We start from the raw sequence: 15,711 nt of genomic DNA on the forward strand, positions 1-15,711 counted from the left end.
TAAGATCCTGTCTGCAGCCACCACTAGGGGGAGCTCCCTGTATACAGAGATACGTGATAAGATCCTGTCTGCAGCCACCACTAGGGGGAGCTCCCTGTATACAGAGATACGTGATAAGATCCTGTCTGCAGTCACCACTAGGGGGAGCTCCCTGTATACAGAGATACGTGATAAGAACCTGTCTGCAGCCACCACTAGGGGGAGCTCCCTGTATACAGAGATACGTGATAAGATCCTGTCTGCAGCCACCACTAGGGGGAGCTCCCTGTATACAGAGATACATGATAAGATCCTGTCTTCAGCCACCACTAGGGGGGGCTCCCTGTATACAGAGATACATGATAAGATTCTGTCTGTAGCCACCACTAGGGGGAGCTCCCTGTATACAGAGATACATGATAAGATCCTGTCTGCAGCCACCACTAGGGGGAGCTCCCTGTATACAGAGATACATGATAAGATCCTGTCTGCAGCCACCACTAGGGAGAGCTCCCTGTATACAGAGATACATGATAGGATCCTGTCTGCAGCCACCACTAGGGGGAGCTCCCTGTATACAGAGATACATGATAAGATCCTGTCTGCAGCCACCACTAGGGAGAGCTCCCTGTATACAGAGATACATGATAAGATCCTGTCTGCAGCCACCACTAGGGAGAGCTCCCTGTATACAGAGATACATGATAGGATCCTGTCTGCAGCCACCACTAGGGGGAGCTCCCTCTATACAAAGATACATGATAAGATCCTGTCTGCAGCCACCACTAGGGGGAGCTCCATGTATACAGAGATACTTGATATGTGTTGTGAATTCTGCTTTTGGGCTCCCTCCGGTGGTTGTAGGTGGTAATGCAGTTGTCTCTGGGCTGCAGTCCTTGACAGGTGTATCTGCTGATTGCAATTCTGACTGGGGTATTTAGGTTTGCAGGAATCATTAGTCCTTGCCAGTTGTCAGTGTTTCTTGGGAAGTGTTTGATGTCTGTCTGGCTTCTCCTGCTTAGCTGCCAATTCAGCAAAGATAAGTGTCTGTTTCTTTTTCTATTGCACACAAGCTGTGTGCTTGTTTTTTGATTGTATTCCTGCTCTGAGTTTAGTAGTCTCTGGGAGTTGCAGATATACGTTCCACGTCTTTAGTTAGATGGAGGAATTTTTTGTATAATCTGCTGTGGATATTTTTGGAAGGGTTTTAATACTGACCGCACAGAACTCTGTCCTATCCTTTCCTATTTTAGCTAGAGTGGCCTCTTGTGCTAAATCCTGTTTCCTGCCTGTGTGTGTCTTTCCTCTTCTACTCACAGCCAATATTTGTAGGGGGCTGCCTATCCTTTGGGGCTCTGCTCTGAGGCAAGGTAGTATTCCTATTTCCATCTTTAGGGGTATTTAGTCCTCCGGCTGTGACGAGGTGTCTAGGGCTTGTTAGGTACACCCCACGGCTACTTCTAGTTGCGGTTTTAAGATCAGGATTTGCGGTCAGTATAGTTACCACCTACTCCAGTGAAAGTTTTCATGCTGTTCCAAGGTCACCGGATCATAACAGTACAACTGGCCAATAATGAGTTAAATGCATCTCAGAAGAAGGGAAGAAAGGTGTTGAGCCATTTTTTTTTCTTCAGTCTGCTTTATTTTCTCTTCCCTCTTTATCTCTGGGTGGCTGAGGAGCTTTGTGCAAGCATGGATGTTCAGGAATTAGTTTCTCGTGTAGACCAGCTTGCTGCTAGGGTACAGGGTATTTCTGATTATATTGTTCAGACTCCTGTTTTAGAACCGAAGATTCCTACTCCTGATTTGTTTTTTGGTGACAGGTCCAAATTTTTGAGTTTTAAAAACAACTGTGAACTATTTTTTGCTCTGAGACCTCGATCCTTCGGTGATTCCATTCAGCAGGTTAAAATCGTCATCTCCCTGCTGCGTGGCGATCCACAGGATTGGGCGTTTTCCCTGGAATCTGGGAATCCAGCTTTGCTTAATGTAGACTCCTTTTTTCAGGCTTTAGGATTATTATATGATGAACCTAATTCTGTGAATCAACTTGAGAAGACCTTGTTGGCCCTGTCTCAGGGTCAAGAGGCGGCAGAATTGTATTGTCAGAAATTCAGAAAATGGTCTGTGTTGACTAAATGGAATAATGATGCTTTGGCGGCAATTTTCAGAAAGGGTCTTTCTGAATCCGTTAAAGATGTTATGGTGGGGTTTCTCACGCCTTCCGGTCTGAGTGATTCTATGTCTCTGGCCATTCAGATTGACCGGCGCTTGCGGGAGCGCAGAACTGTGCGCGCTGTGGCGTTGTTCTCAGAGCAGATTCCTGAGCCAATGCAGTGTGATAGGATTCTGTCTAAAACAGAACGACAAGGATTCAGACGTCAGAATAGGTTGTGTTATTATTGTGGCAACGCTTCTCATGTCATTTCAGTCTGCCGTAAGCGGACAAAGAGGATTGCTAGTTCATTTACCATCAGTACTGTACAACCTAAATTTCTTTTATCTGTGTCCTTGATCTGCTCATTGTCATCATATTCTCTCATGGCGTTTGTGGATTCAGGCGCCACCTTGAACTTAATGGACTTTGACTTTGCCAGGCGTTGTGGTTTTCCCTTGCAGCCTGTGCAGAACCCTATTCCTTTAAGGCGCATTGATGCTACACCCTTGGCTAAAAATAAGCCCCAGTTTTGGACACAGGTGACCATGCGCATGGCGCCAGCCCATCAGGAAGATTGTTGATTTCTGGTGTTGCACAATTTGCATGATGCTATCGTGCTGGGTTTTCCGTGGTTGCAGGTACATAATCCTGTGTTAGATTGGAAGTCCATGTCTGTGACTAGTTGGGGTTGTCAGGGGGTTCATAATGATGTTCCTTTGATGTTAATCTCCTCTTCTTCCTCTTCTGAAATTCCAGAGTTTTTGTCTGATTTTCAGGATGTATTCGATGAGCCCAAGTCCAGTTCCCTTCCACCACACAGGGACTGCGATTGTGCTATTGACTTGATTCCAGGCTGTAAGTTTCCTAAGGGTTAACTTTACAACCTGTCTGTGCCTGAACATACCGCCATGCGGAGCTATATTAAGGAGTCTTTGGAGAAAGGGCATATTCGTCCATCTTCTTCACCGTTGGGAGCGGGGTTCTTTTTTGTTGCTAAAAAAGATGGTTCCTTGAGACCCTGTATTATCGCCTCTTGAATAAAATCACGGTCAAGTTTCAATACCCTTTACCTTTGCTTACCGATTTGTTTGCTAGGATTAAGGGAGCTAGTTGGTTTACGAAGATTGACCTTCGGGGGTCATATAATCTTGTTCGTATTAAGCAGGGTGATGAATGGAAAACTGCGTTTAACATGCCCGAAGGCCATTTTGAATACCTTGTAATGCCATTCGGACTCTCTAATGCTCCATCTGTTTTTCAGTCCTTCATGCATATTTTCCGGACTTATATTGATAAGTTCCTGATTGTATATTTGGACGATATTTTGATTTTTTCCGATGATTGGGAGTCTCATGTGGAACAGGTCAGGATGGTATTTCAGATCCTTTGTGACAATGCCCTGTTTGTGAAAGGGTCTAAGTGTCTCTTTGGGGTGCAGAAGGTTTCTTTTTTGGGCTTTATTTTTTCTCCCTCGTCTATAGAGATGGATCCGGTTAAGGTTCAGGCCATTCATGATTGGATTCAGCCCACATCCGTGAAGAGCCTTCAGAAATTTTGGGGTTTTGCAAATTTTTATCGCCGTTTCATTGCTATTTTTTCCAGCGTGGTTAAACCCTTGACCAATTTGACGAAGAAAGGCGCTGATGTGGCGAATTGGTCCTCTGCGGCTGTCTCTGCCTTTCAGGAGCTTAAACATCGATTTACTTCTGTACTTCTGCTCCTGTGTTGCGCCAACCGGATGTTTCTCTTCCGTTTCAGGTTGAGGTTGCCGCTTCTGAGATTGGGACAGGGGCCGTTTTGTCTCAGAAGGATCCTGTTGGTTCCTTAATGAAACCGTGTGCCTTCTTTTCCCGTAAGTTTTCGCCTGCTGAATGCAATTATGATGTCGGCAATCGGGAGTTGTTGGCTATGAAGTGGGCGTTTGAGGAGTGGCGACATTGGCTTGAGGGAGCTAAGCACCGTATTGTGGTCTTGACCGATCATAAGAATTTGATTTACCTTGAGTCTGCCAAACGGCTGAATCCTAGACAGGCTCGATGGTCCTTGTTTTTTTCCCGTTTTGATTTCGTGGTCTCGTACCTTCCGGGTTCTAAGAACATTAAGGCTGATGCCCTCTCTAGGAGTTTTTCGCTTGATTCTCCTGAGGTCTTAGAACCTGTCGGTATTCTGAAAGAAGGGGTGGTCCTTTCTGCCATTTCCCCTGATTTACGACGGGTTCTTGAGGAATTTCAGGCTGACAAACCTGACCGCTGTCCTGTGGGGAAACTGTTTGTTCCTGACAGATGGACTAATAGAGTGATTTCTGAGGTTCACTGTTCCGTGTTGGCTGGTCATCCTGGCATTTTTGGTACCAGAGACTTGGTTGGTAGGTCCTTTTGGTGGCCTTCTTTGTCACGTGATGTGCGTTCTTTTGTGCAGTCCTGTGGGACTTGTGCACGGGCAAAGCCTTGTTGTTCCCATGCTAGTGGGTTGCTTTTGCCATTGCCGGTCTCAGAGGCCCTGGACGCATATTTTTATGGATTTTATTTCTGATCTTCTGGTTTCCCAGAGGATGTTGGTTATCTGGGTTGTTTGTGACCGGTTCTCTTAGATGGTTCATTTGGTGCCTTTGCCTAAATTGCCTTCCTCTTTGGATTTGGTTCCGTTGTTTTTTCAGCATGTTGTCCGTTTGCATGGTATTCCGGAGAATATTGTGTCCGACAGAGGTTCCCAGTTTGTTTCTAGGTTTTGGCGGGCCTTTTATGCTAGGCTGGGCATTGATTTGTCTTTTTCTTCTGCGTTTCATCCTCAGGCAAATGGTCAGACCGAGCGAACTAATCAGACTTTGGAGACTTATTTGAGATGCTTTGTGTCTGCTGATCAGGATGATTGGGTGGCTTTCTTGCCATTAGCCGAGTTTCCCCTTAATAATCGGGCTAGTTCGGCCACCTTGGTTTCGCCTTTCTTTTGTAATTTTGGTTTTCATCCTCGTTTTTCTTCTGGGCAGGTTGAGCCTTCTGACTGTCCTGGTGTGGATTCTGTGGTTGACAGTTTGCAGCAGATTTGGGCTCATGTGGTGGACAATTTGGTGCTGTCTCAGGAGGAGGCTCAACGTTTTGCTAACCGTCGTCGGTGTGTTGGTTCCCGGCTTCGGGTTGGGGATCTGGTCTGGTTGTCTTCCCGTCATGTTCCTATGAAGGTTTCTTCTCCTAAGTTTAAGCCTCGGTTTATTGGTCCTTATTGGATTTCTGAGATTATTAATCCGGTGTCTTTTCGACTGATGCTTCCGGCCTCTTTTGCTATCCATAATGTCTTCCATAGATCTTTATTGCGGAAATATGTGGAGCCCGTTGTTCCCTCTGTTGATCCTCCGGCCCCTGTGTTGGTTGATGGGGAGTTGGAATATGTTGTTGAGAAGATTTTGGATTCCCGTTTTTCGAGGCGGAAACTTCAGTACCTTGTCAAATGGAAGGGTTATGGCCAGGAGGATAATTCTTGGGTTTTTGCCTCTGATGTCCATGCCGCTGATTTGGTTCTTGCCTTTCATCTGGCTCATCCTGATCGGCCTGGGGGCTCTGGTGAGGGTTCGGTGACCCCTCCTCATGGGGGGGGGTACTGTTGTGAATTCTGCTTTTGGGCTCCCTCCGGTGGTTGTAGGTGGTAATGCAGTTGTCTCTGGGCTGCAGTCCTGGACAGGTGTATCTGCTGATTGCAATTCTGACTGGGGTATTTAGGTTTGCAGGACTCATCATTAGTCCTTGCCAGTTGTCAATGTTTCTTGGGAAGTGTTCGATCTCTGTCTGGCTTCTCCTGCTTAGCTGCCAATTCAGCAAAGATAAGTGTCTGTTTCTTTTTCTATTGCACACAAGCTGTGTGCTTGTTTTTTGATTGTATTCCTGCTCTGAGTTTAGTAGTCTCTGGAGTTGCAGATATACGTTCCACGTCTTTAGTTAGATGGAGGAATTTTTTGTATAATCTGCTGTGGATATTTTTGGAAGGGTTTTAATACTGACCGCACAGAACTCTGTCCTATCCTTTCCTATTTTAGCTAGAGTGGCCTCTTGTGCTAAATCGTGTTTCCTGCCTGTGTGTGTCTTTCCTCTCCTACTCACAGCCAATATTTGTGGGGGGCTGCCTATCCTTTGGGGTTTTGCTCTGAGGCAAGGTAGTATTCCTATTTCCATCTTTAGGGGCACGGCTACTTCTAGTTGCGGTGTTAAGATCAGGATTTGCGGTCAGTATAGTTACCACCTACTCCAGTGAAAGTTTTCATGCTGCTCCAAGGTCACCGGATCATAACAGATATGATCCTGTCTGCAGCCACCACTAGGGGGAGCTCCCTGTATACAGAGATACGTGATAAGATCCTGTCTGCAGCCACCACTAGGGGGAGCTCCCTATATACTGAGATACATGATAAGATCCTGTCTGCAGCCACCACTAGGGGGAGCTCCCTGTATACAGAGATACATGATAAGATCCTGTCTGCAGCCACCACTAGGGGGAGCTCCCTGTATACAGAGATACATGATAAGATCCTGTCTGCAGTCACCACTAGGGGGAGCTCCCTGTATACAGAGATACATAAGATCCTGTCTGCAGCCACCACTAGGGGGAGCTCCCTGTATACAGAGATACATGATAAGATCCTGTCTGCAGCCACCACTAGGGGGAGCTCCCTGTATACAGAGATACATGATAAGATCCTGTCTGCAGCCACCACTAGGGGGAGCTCCCTGTATACAGAGATACATAATAATACCCTGTCTGCAGTCACCACTAGGGGGAGCTCCCTGTATATAGAGATACATTATAAGAGCCTTTCTGCAGTCACCACTAGGGGGAGCTCCCTGTATACAGAGATAAACGGTAACATTACAATGTGACGTCCACAATTATAAATATGTATCTAGTCTACTATATAATTGTCTAAGGGTTACTTCCGTCTGTCTGTCTGTCACGGATATTCATTGGTCGTGGCCTCTGTCTGTCATGGAAATCCAAGTCGCTGATTGGTCATGGCTGTTTTGCCGCAACCAATCAGCGACGGGCACAGTCCCGAAGTAAATGGCCGCTCCTTACTCCCCGCAGTCACTGTCCGGCGCCCGCATACTCCCCTCCAGTCACCGCACACACAGGGTTAATGCCGGCGGTAACAGACCGCGTTATGCCGCGGGTAACGCACTCCGTAACCGCCGCTATTAACCCTGTGTGTCCCCAACTTTTTACTATTGATGCTGCCTATGCGGCATCAATAGTAAAAAAATGTAATGTTAAAAATAATTTAAAAAAAACCAAAAAAAACCTGCTATACTCACCCTCCGTTGTCCGCCGAGCCGCACGCGCCTGCCGCCATCTTCCGTTCCCGGCGATGCATTGCGAAATTACCCAGATGACTTAGCAGTCTCGTGAGACCGCTTCTGTGAACGGAAGATGGTGGCAGCCGCGTGCGTATCGGGGTGAGCATGTAACTATTTTTTATTTTACTTATTTTTTTAACAGGGATATGGTGCCCACACTGCTGTATACTACGTGGGCTGTGTTAGATACCGCATGGCTGCTATATACTACATAGGCAGTGTTATATACTATGTGGGCTGTGTTATATACTACGTGGCCTATGTTATATACTACGTGGGCTGTGTTACATACTGCGTGGCTGCTATATACTACATAGGCAGTGTTATATACTATGTGGGCTGTGTTATATACTACGTGGCCTATGTTATATACTACGTGGGCTGTGTTACATACTGCGTGGCTGCTATATACTACATAGGCAGTGTTATATACTACTAGATTGTGGCCCGATTGTAACGCATCGGGTATTCTAGAATATGCATGTCCCCGTAGTATATGGACAATGATGATTCCAGAATTCGCGGCAGACTGTGTCCGTCGCTGATTGGTCGAGGCAACCTTTATGACATCATCGTCGCCATGGCAACCAATATGACATCATCAATCAGAGACGCGGGATTTCTACGTCGATACTGTGCCCGTCGCTGATTGGTCGAGGCCTGGCGGCATCGACCAATCAGGGACGCGGGATTTCCAGGACAGACAGACAGAAAGACAGACAGACAGACGGAAAAACCCTTAGACAATCTATATATATAATTGCCTAAGGGTTTTTCCGTCTGTCTGTCTGTCCTGGAAATCCCGCGTCTGATTGCGGCCTCGACCAATCAGCGACGGGCACAGTATCGACGTAGAAATCCCGCGTCTCTCATTGGTCGAGGCCGCAAGGCCTCGACCAATCAGCAACGGGCACAGCGACGATGATGTCATAAAGGACGTAGACATCCCGCGTCTCTGATTCAGCGACGGGCACAGTATCGACGTAGATGGCATAATGGTTGCCATGGCGACGATGATGTCATAAAGGTTGCCTCGACCAATTAGCGACGGGCACAGTCTGCCGCGAATTCTGGAATCATCATTGTCCATATACTACGGGGACATGCATATTCTAGAATACCCGATGCGTTAGAATCGGGCCACAATCTAGTTATATATATAGATGTGGGCAGTGTTATATACTATATGGCCTGTGTTATGTACTACGTGGGCTGTGTTAGATACCGCGTGGCTGCTATATACTACATAGGCAGTGTTATATACTATGTGCGCTGTTATATACTACGTGGCCTGTGTTATATACTATGTGGGCTGTGTTAGATACCGCGTGGCTGCTATATACTACATAGGCAGTGTTATATACTATGTGGGCAGTGTTATATACTACGTGGCCACTGTTATATACTGCGTGGGCAGTGTTATATACTACGTTGCTGCTATATGCTGCGTGGGCAGTGTTATATACTGCGTGGCTTGTGTTATATAGTACGTGGCCTGTATTATATACTGTGTGGGCTGTGTTATATAGTACATGGCCTGTATTAACGCATTGGGTATTCTACAATATGTATGTATATAGCAGCCACGTAGTATTTGTCTGCTATATCCTACATGGCTCCTATATACTACGTGGCCTGTGCTATATACTATGTGGCTGCTATATACATACATTTTGTAGAATACCCGATGCGTTAGAATCGGGCCACCATCTAGTAAATAATATTATCCTAAAATACCATGAAAAGTATCAGGAGGAGACAGGAGGGTGAGTATGTCGCATGCGCTGTATGTGAGGGCCTAGTTCATATGAAGGTGATCACAGGCTGCTTGTTCTCATCAGGGGTTAAAGTATATAATCCCCAGCCAGGATATTGTTTTATAATGCTGCAGAAATCCAGGAGATCTGTGCTGGTATCTGATAGAGCTGCACGCAAGAAGACCACACAGCCTCCCCAGCATCAACCAACCGTCCTCTCACTGCACAAGATGTTTAATTCTTGTAAAAATAACTTTATGATGGATGTTTACAATCTAAACATAACACCCCCAATAATGTCTGACGCCCCCCTACACCACGTCAGGAATGCAGCATTGTACAGAGCTAATCCCCAGAAGGAATGTCCTACACAAAACTAGAAAGATAAACCTACAATGGTGGTCACCTCTCTGACAACACCAAGCGCTACCCGGACAGGAGACGTAAGTGACAACCACACTAGGCTGCATTATAGTAGTTATATTCTTGTACATAGGAGCAGTATTATAGTAGTTATATTCTTGTATATAGGAGCAGCATTATAGTAGTTATATTCTTGTACATAGGAGCAGTATTATAGTAGTTATATTCTTGTATATAGGAGCAGTATTATAGTAGTTATATTCTTGTACATAGGGGCAGTATTATAGTAGTTATATTCTTGTACATAGTGGCAGTATTATAGTAGTTATATTCTTGTACATAGGGGGCAGTATTATAGTAGTTATATTCTTGTACATAGGGGGCAGTATTATAGTAGTTATATTCTTGTACATAGGAGCAGTATTATAGTAGTTATATTCTTGTACATAGGAGCAGTATTATAGTAGTTATATTCTTGTACATAGGGGGCAGTATTATAGTAGTTATATTCTTGTACATAGGAGCTGTTTTATAGTAGTTATATTCTTATACATAGGAGCAGTATTATAGTAGTTATATTCTTGTACATAGGAGCAGTATTATAGTAGTTATATTCTTGTACATAGGGGGCAGTATTATAGTAGTTATATTCTTTTACATAGGAGCAGTATTATAGTAGTTATATTCTTGTACATAGGGGCAGTATTATTGTAGTTATATTCTTGTACTTCGGGCCAGTAGTAGTATGATAGTCCTACCTAGTCCTGTGAATTGGTGGAGAAACGTTTCTGCATTTTTTAGTGAACATCCACTTGGATATTGTTCTCAGTGGCCGGTAACAATAATTGATAATTGGATATTGATAAGTTGTCACTCCCCAACTTTTCTATAATCATTCATAGTAATTAGAACCAAAGATACAGAGATTCTTGTAATATGGAAGTACTTTTGTGTCAGACACCATTAGTACAATTCTTCAGCCCGTTTGTTCTTTTTCCTGGCATCAGACATCGTGATTTGTTGGCTTCGCTCGTATTTAGACAGATTTTCCCCAAATATCAATAAAATCTGCAGAAATGACATTGGAATCTACAACTTGATCTTTGTGATCTTTTCTCTACAGTCTGGGATCCTCTGAGAACGTTGCAGCCATCAGATTCTAATGTCACACTTGTCTCTCCGCCTGGACTAATTGGTTTTCTCCTCTTGCCCTTCCATACAGTGATGAGAGGCTCCTGATTTCGGAGGATTTGTGGACATAAACCCTGTGTTTGTTAGTTGTGTCTGATCACAGAGCTGTTTAAACAAGACGCTACCAAACCATTATGTCCTGGCCTGCTGTAGTCCAGTCCCCACACCCAGTGTGCACACTGTAACATGCCGGTCCTCACACCCAGTGTGCTCAGTGTAACACACCAGTCCTCACACCCAGTGTGCACACTGTAACATGCCAGTCCTCACACCCAGTGTGCACACTGTAATATGCCAGTCCTCACATCCAGTGTGCTCAGTGTAACACACCGGTCCTCACAACCAGTGTGCACACTGTAACAGACCAGTCCTCACACCCAGTGTGCTCAGTGTAACACACCAGTCCTCACACCCAGTGTGCTCAGTGTAACACACCAGTCCTCACAACCAGTGTGCTCAGTGTAACACACCAGTCCTCACACCCAGTGTGCACACTGTAACATGCCAGTCCTCACACCCAGTGTGCACACTGTAATATGCCAGTCCTCACATCCAGTGTGCTCAGTGTAACACACCGGTCCTCACAACCAGTGTGCACACTGTAACAGACCAGTCCTCACACCCAGTGTGCTCAGTGTAACACACCAGTCCTCACACCCAGTGTGCTCAGTGTAACACACCAGTCCTCACAACCAGTGTGCTCAGTGTAACACACCAGTCCTCACACCCAGTGTGCACACTGTAATATGCCAGTCCTCACATCCAGTGTGCTCAGTGTAACACACCGGTCCTCACAACCAGTGTGCACACTGTAACAGACCAGTCCTCACACCTAGTGTGCTCAGTGTAACACACCAGTCCTCACACCCAGTGTGCTCAGTGTAACACACCAGTCCTCACACCCAGTGTGCTCAGTGTAACACACCAGTCCTCACACCCAGTGTGCACACTGTAACATGCCAGTCCTCACACCCCACATCCTCTCTCTTCTCTTTTCGCTTCTTATCTAATTTTTCCTTCTCGTCTTTTCTCCTCTTTTGTCTTATCTCTTCTCTTCTGTTTTCTCCTTTTGTCACGTCTCTTCTCTTCTCAACTGTTCTCTTCCCCCTTCCCTTTTCTTCTCCTCTTGTCTCTTCTCTTCCTCCTCTCTCTTCTATTCTCCTCTCTTTTCCCTTGTCTTCTCCTCTTCCTTATCACCTCTTCTCTGCTCCACTTGTCTTTTCCTCTATTTACCTCTCCTCTTTTCTACTTTTTTCTTCTCTCCATTCCTCTCTTTTCCGCTTGCCTTCTTCTCTCCTTTTGTCTTCTTCTCTCCTTTTATCTTCTTGTCTCCTCTTGTCTTCTTCTCTCCCCTCCTCGTCTCCCCTCCTTTGCTCTTCTCTCCTCTTTCCTTCTTCACTCCTCTTGTTTCCTTCTCTCCCCTCTTCTCTCGTCTCTCTCCTCTTGTCTTCTCCCCTCGTCTCCTCTCCTCTTGTCTTCTCCTCTCGTCTCTCTCCTCTTGTCTCCGCTCCTCTTGTCTTCTCCTCCTCTTGTCTTCTCCCCTCGTCTTCTCTCCTCTTGTCTCCGCTCCTCTTGTCTTCTCCTCCTCTCCTCTTGTCTTCTTCTCTCCCCTCGTCTTCTCCTCTCGTCTCTCTCCTCTTCTCTTGTCTTCTCCCCTCGTCTCCTCTCCTCTTGTCTTCTCCCCTCATCTTCTCCTCTTCTCCCCTCATCTTGTCTTCTCCTCTCCTCGTCTTCTCTCCTCTTGTCTTCTCCCCTCATCTTCTCCTCTTCTCCCCTCATCTTCTCCTCTCCTCTTCTCCCCTCGTCTTGTCTTCTCCCCTCATCTTCTCCTCTCCTCCCCTCGTCTTGTCTTCTCCCCTCATCTTCTCCTCTCCTCCCCTCGTCTTGTCTTCTCCCCTCATCTTCTCCTCTCCTCTTCTCCCCTCGTCTTCTCTCCTCTTGTCTCCCCTCGTCTTGTCTCCTCTCATCTTCTCCTCTCCTCCCCTCATCTTCTCCTCTTGTCTTCTCCTCTCCACATCAGAAGTCTATAGTGGCCCCCTGGGTGCCCTCCGCTGTATCTTCTGGCCCCCCGCTGTGCTCTTCTGGCCTCTGCCATCTTCTTTTCCAGCCACTTCCAGACTAATTGTTTTGCATCTTGATCTTTTCAAGAATCTTTCTAAGTTTTCACTGTCTCTTTTTGCAGCCATTGCTGCATCTACGGCGCGTCCTCCATCATTATGGGGTCTCCAGTGATGGAACCAGTCAAGGCCCCTAGAACCAGTGACACCAGTGAGGCGCCGGGCACGTGGTGCCTCATCCTTAGCTATGAGCCCATGGCTGAGCAGTCACCTGGGTGCCACCATTGCTGTACTGCCTCTCTTATGGCCTCCAGGTGGGAACGCTCCAACATCGGCCTTTGGGGGCTTTATATTAGAGGTTTTCTGGAAGACCTCCAATATCAGGGGCTGGGGGGCATGTATTATATTCATAGCCGCTAAGCATGAAAGAAGTTCCGCAGCGTCCTGCCAGCTCGGCCTCTGGCCCCGTGCAGCGACACCTCTCTGGAAGGTGTTTGGAGACTCACATGGAGTCACTTAATGGAAACATGTGGACAGGAACCCGAGCAGCGACAGACACAATGGCGCAGTAATGGCCTCCAGATGGCGGGCCGCCCCCTCATCCGTCCGCGCCGCACCTCACGAATACATCACGGACTTGGCTGCAGCCATATGAGATGAGTGTGAAATACGAGTCCAGACACAGGCGGCTGCCAGTAATGAGGAGCAATAAACCCTGGTTAGCAGACGGAACATGTGCGAGCCTGCAAGATGGCGGCCGGGGAGTGGGGGGCACAGCTGTCCGGGACCAGGGGTATTCTGGTGAAGCCTGGCCTCACAATACACCCCTGGGCCGTGGAAGACCCCAAGAGCTTATATGTCCCCCCTCCTCGCATCTATCTAAACTGGTAAACCAATAAACCACAGCCGAGATGGGTCTGACTCGGGGGTCCCGACTCCCTCATTCACTCGGGGGGTGGGCACTTGACAAAAATTTCCCATCCACCATCAAACCCTAGGGGCTTTTCCTGGTCATTCTGCTGCTACAGGTTTATAAGGGAAGGTGGTGGGCGGAGCTACAGTGTGATTGACAGGGCTGTTCCGTCTTCCTGCGCCGCAGTGAGGGTCCGCTCGGAAAATCACGTCCTCCATCCTGCACTTCTCTTCCCTCCCACACGGTTTTGGCTTGGGGGTCTCTATGGGTATAGGGGTCTAGTTTGGGGTTTGAATTTGTTTAGGGGGTCTAGGCTGCAGGTCTATCATTATTTACAGGCTCTGGTCTGGAGTCTTCATTCATTTATAGGGATCTGGTCTGTCTTCTGCTTTTATTAAAGGGATCTAGTTTGGAGTTTTCATTAAGGGGGTCGAGTCTGAGGTTTGTAATTATTTAGGGGTCTGGAGTTTATTTTTATGGTCCAATTTAGTCCATTTATTTTGAGGGGTTAGGCTTTGCATTTACAGGGAAGCACTAGGCCTGACATCTGTATTTCCTTAAAGGGATGCTATCTGCTTTTATTAAAAGGGGTCTGGACTGGGGGGGTCTGTATTTAGGAGTTTTGGTCTGAGGCTTCTATTAGAGTTCTGGGGTCTTCATGAATTTAGGAGGCTGGGCTTTTATTCAGGTTTTATTTAGGGCTACAGATGTCTGAATTTAGGTAGATGGGTTTGGTCCTGTATCTGTATTTCTTTAAGGGGATGATATCTGCATTAACTAAAGGGGACTGGTTTGGGGTCTGTATTAATATACGGGTCGTTTATGAAATCTTCATTTATTTAAGGGGAGTCTCCATTAATTTTTTTTTTTTTAAATTCGTTTATTTATTAATCACAAATAAAATACAGTATAAATGTTTGTCTTTGTTATCGACTTGCACGGTTACATTCACAAGAAAGGAAAAGACACCAGAGCATACATATACCAATCATTTGTATGTATATAAAGAAGACATATATATAAAATTATGAAACTGTCAGTATACAAAGTTCCTAAACTACAACCGAACTACACCTAACTAAACTAAGCCTCCAAAGCTACTACTACTTCGCCTTATTACAGTAACATTATACTCTCTATTGCGCAATATCTGCAGAACAAAAGGTCAAATACACTGTATCCTTATCAATTGGTTAGATCACAAAGTGAGATGGGAGGCATTCCACCCATCCCAGATTTTATTGAACTTACCCGGGCAACCCCTATTCTGGTAAAGTGTGCGTTCATATGGGACAATTGTGTTCACCAGCTCAACCCAGGACCTAAGCGTGGGGGGTGACCTTCCCATCCACCGCAGCGCTAACATCTTTCGTGCCAAGAATAATACTTCACGTAAAAAAATCCCAACATAATGTTCCCAAGCCTCCTCATCCCAAACTCCAAACAGACAAACCAGAGGTTCAAGAGGAACCGGGATTGATAGTAGTGAGGTCAATAACGACGTTACCTCCCTCCAATATTGAAAAATAATTGGGCACTGCCATATCATGTGTATGAAGTCAGCATCTGGTGAGTGGCAACGCAGACATTCCGACGTCGAGTATCGACCCATCCGAAAGAGTCTCACTGGGGTCAAATATGACTGATGAATTATATATAACTGGGTCATCTTGTTATTAATTGACGGGGATACTTTAAGGGGAGAGTCAAGAACGTCCTCCCATACTTCATTCTGCATATCGGAGATAAGTCCCTCCCACTTGCTCTTAACCAAGTCTATGGCTGAATTCGACCCCATTGATAACAGATATGTGTATATGGATGAAATAAGACCCTGAGGCCCCTGTGATTTAAGAATGCCTATCAGTGGAGTCTCCATTAATTTTGAGGGTTTCTGGTTTGAGGTTTCTATTTATTTAGTAGCTGGTCTTGGGTCTGTATCTATTTAAAGAGA

At 46.0% G+C, this 15,711-nt stretch overlaps 1 protein-coding gene across 1 annotated transcript; it reads right to left on the minus strand.

Annotated features, from left to right (window-relative positions):
* Positions 1-12,182: 12,182 nt before the first annotated feature.
* On the minus strand, positions 12,183-12,566 carry LOC138671520 (octapeptide-repeat protein T2-like). The gene has a single exon (XM_069759695.1). It carries the CDS (start codon positions 12,564-12,566, stop codon positions 12,183-12,185), a length of 384 nt encoding a protein of 127 aa, XP_069615796.1.
* Between the last annotated feature and the right edge of the window lie 3,145 nt (positions 12,567-15,711).

The sequence above is a fragment of the Ranitomeya imitator genome, chromosome 3 (assembly GCF_032444005.1).
Source record: "Ranitomeya imitator isolate aRanImi1 chromosome 3, aRanImi1.pri, whole genome shotgun sequence".
Classification (NCBI taxonomy): domain Eukaryota; kingdom Metazoa; phylum Chordata; class Amphibia; order Anura; family Dendrobatidae; genus Ranitomeya; species Ranitomeya imitator.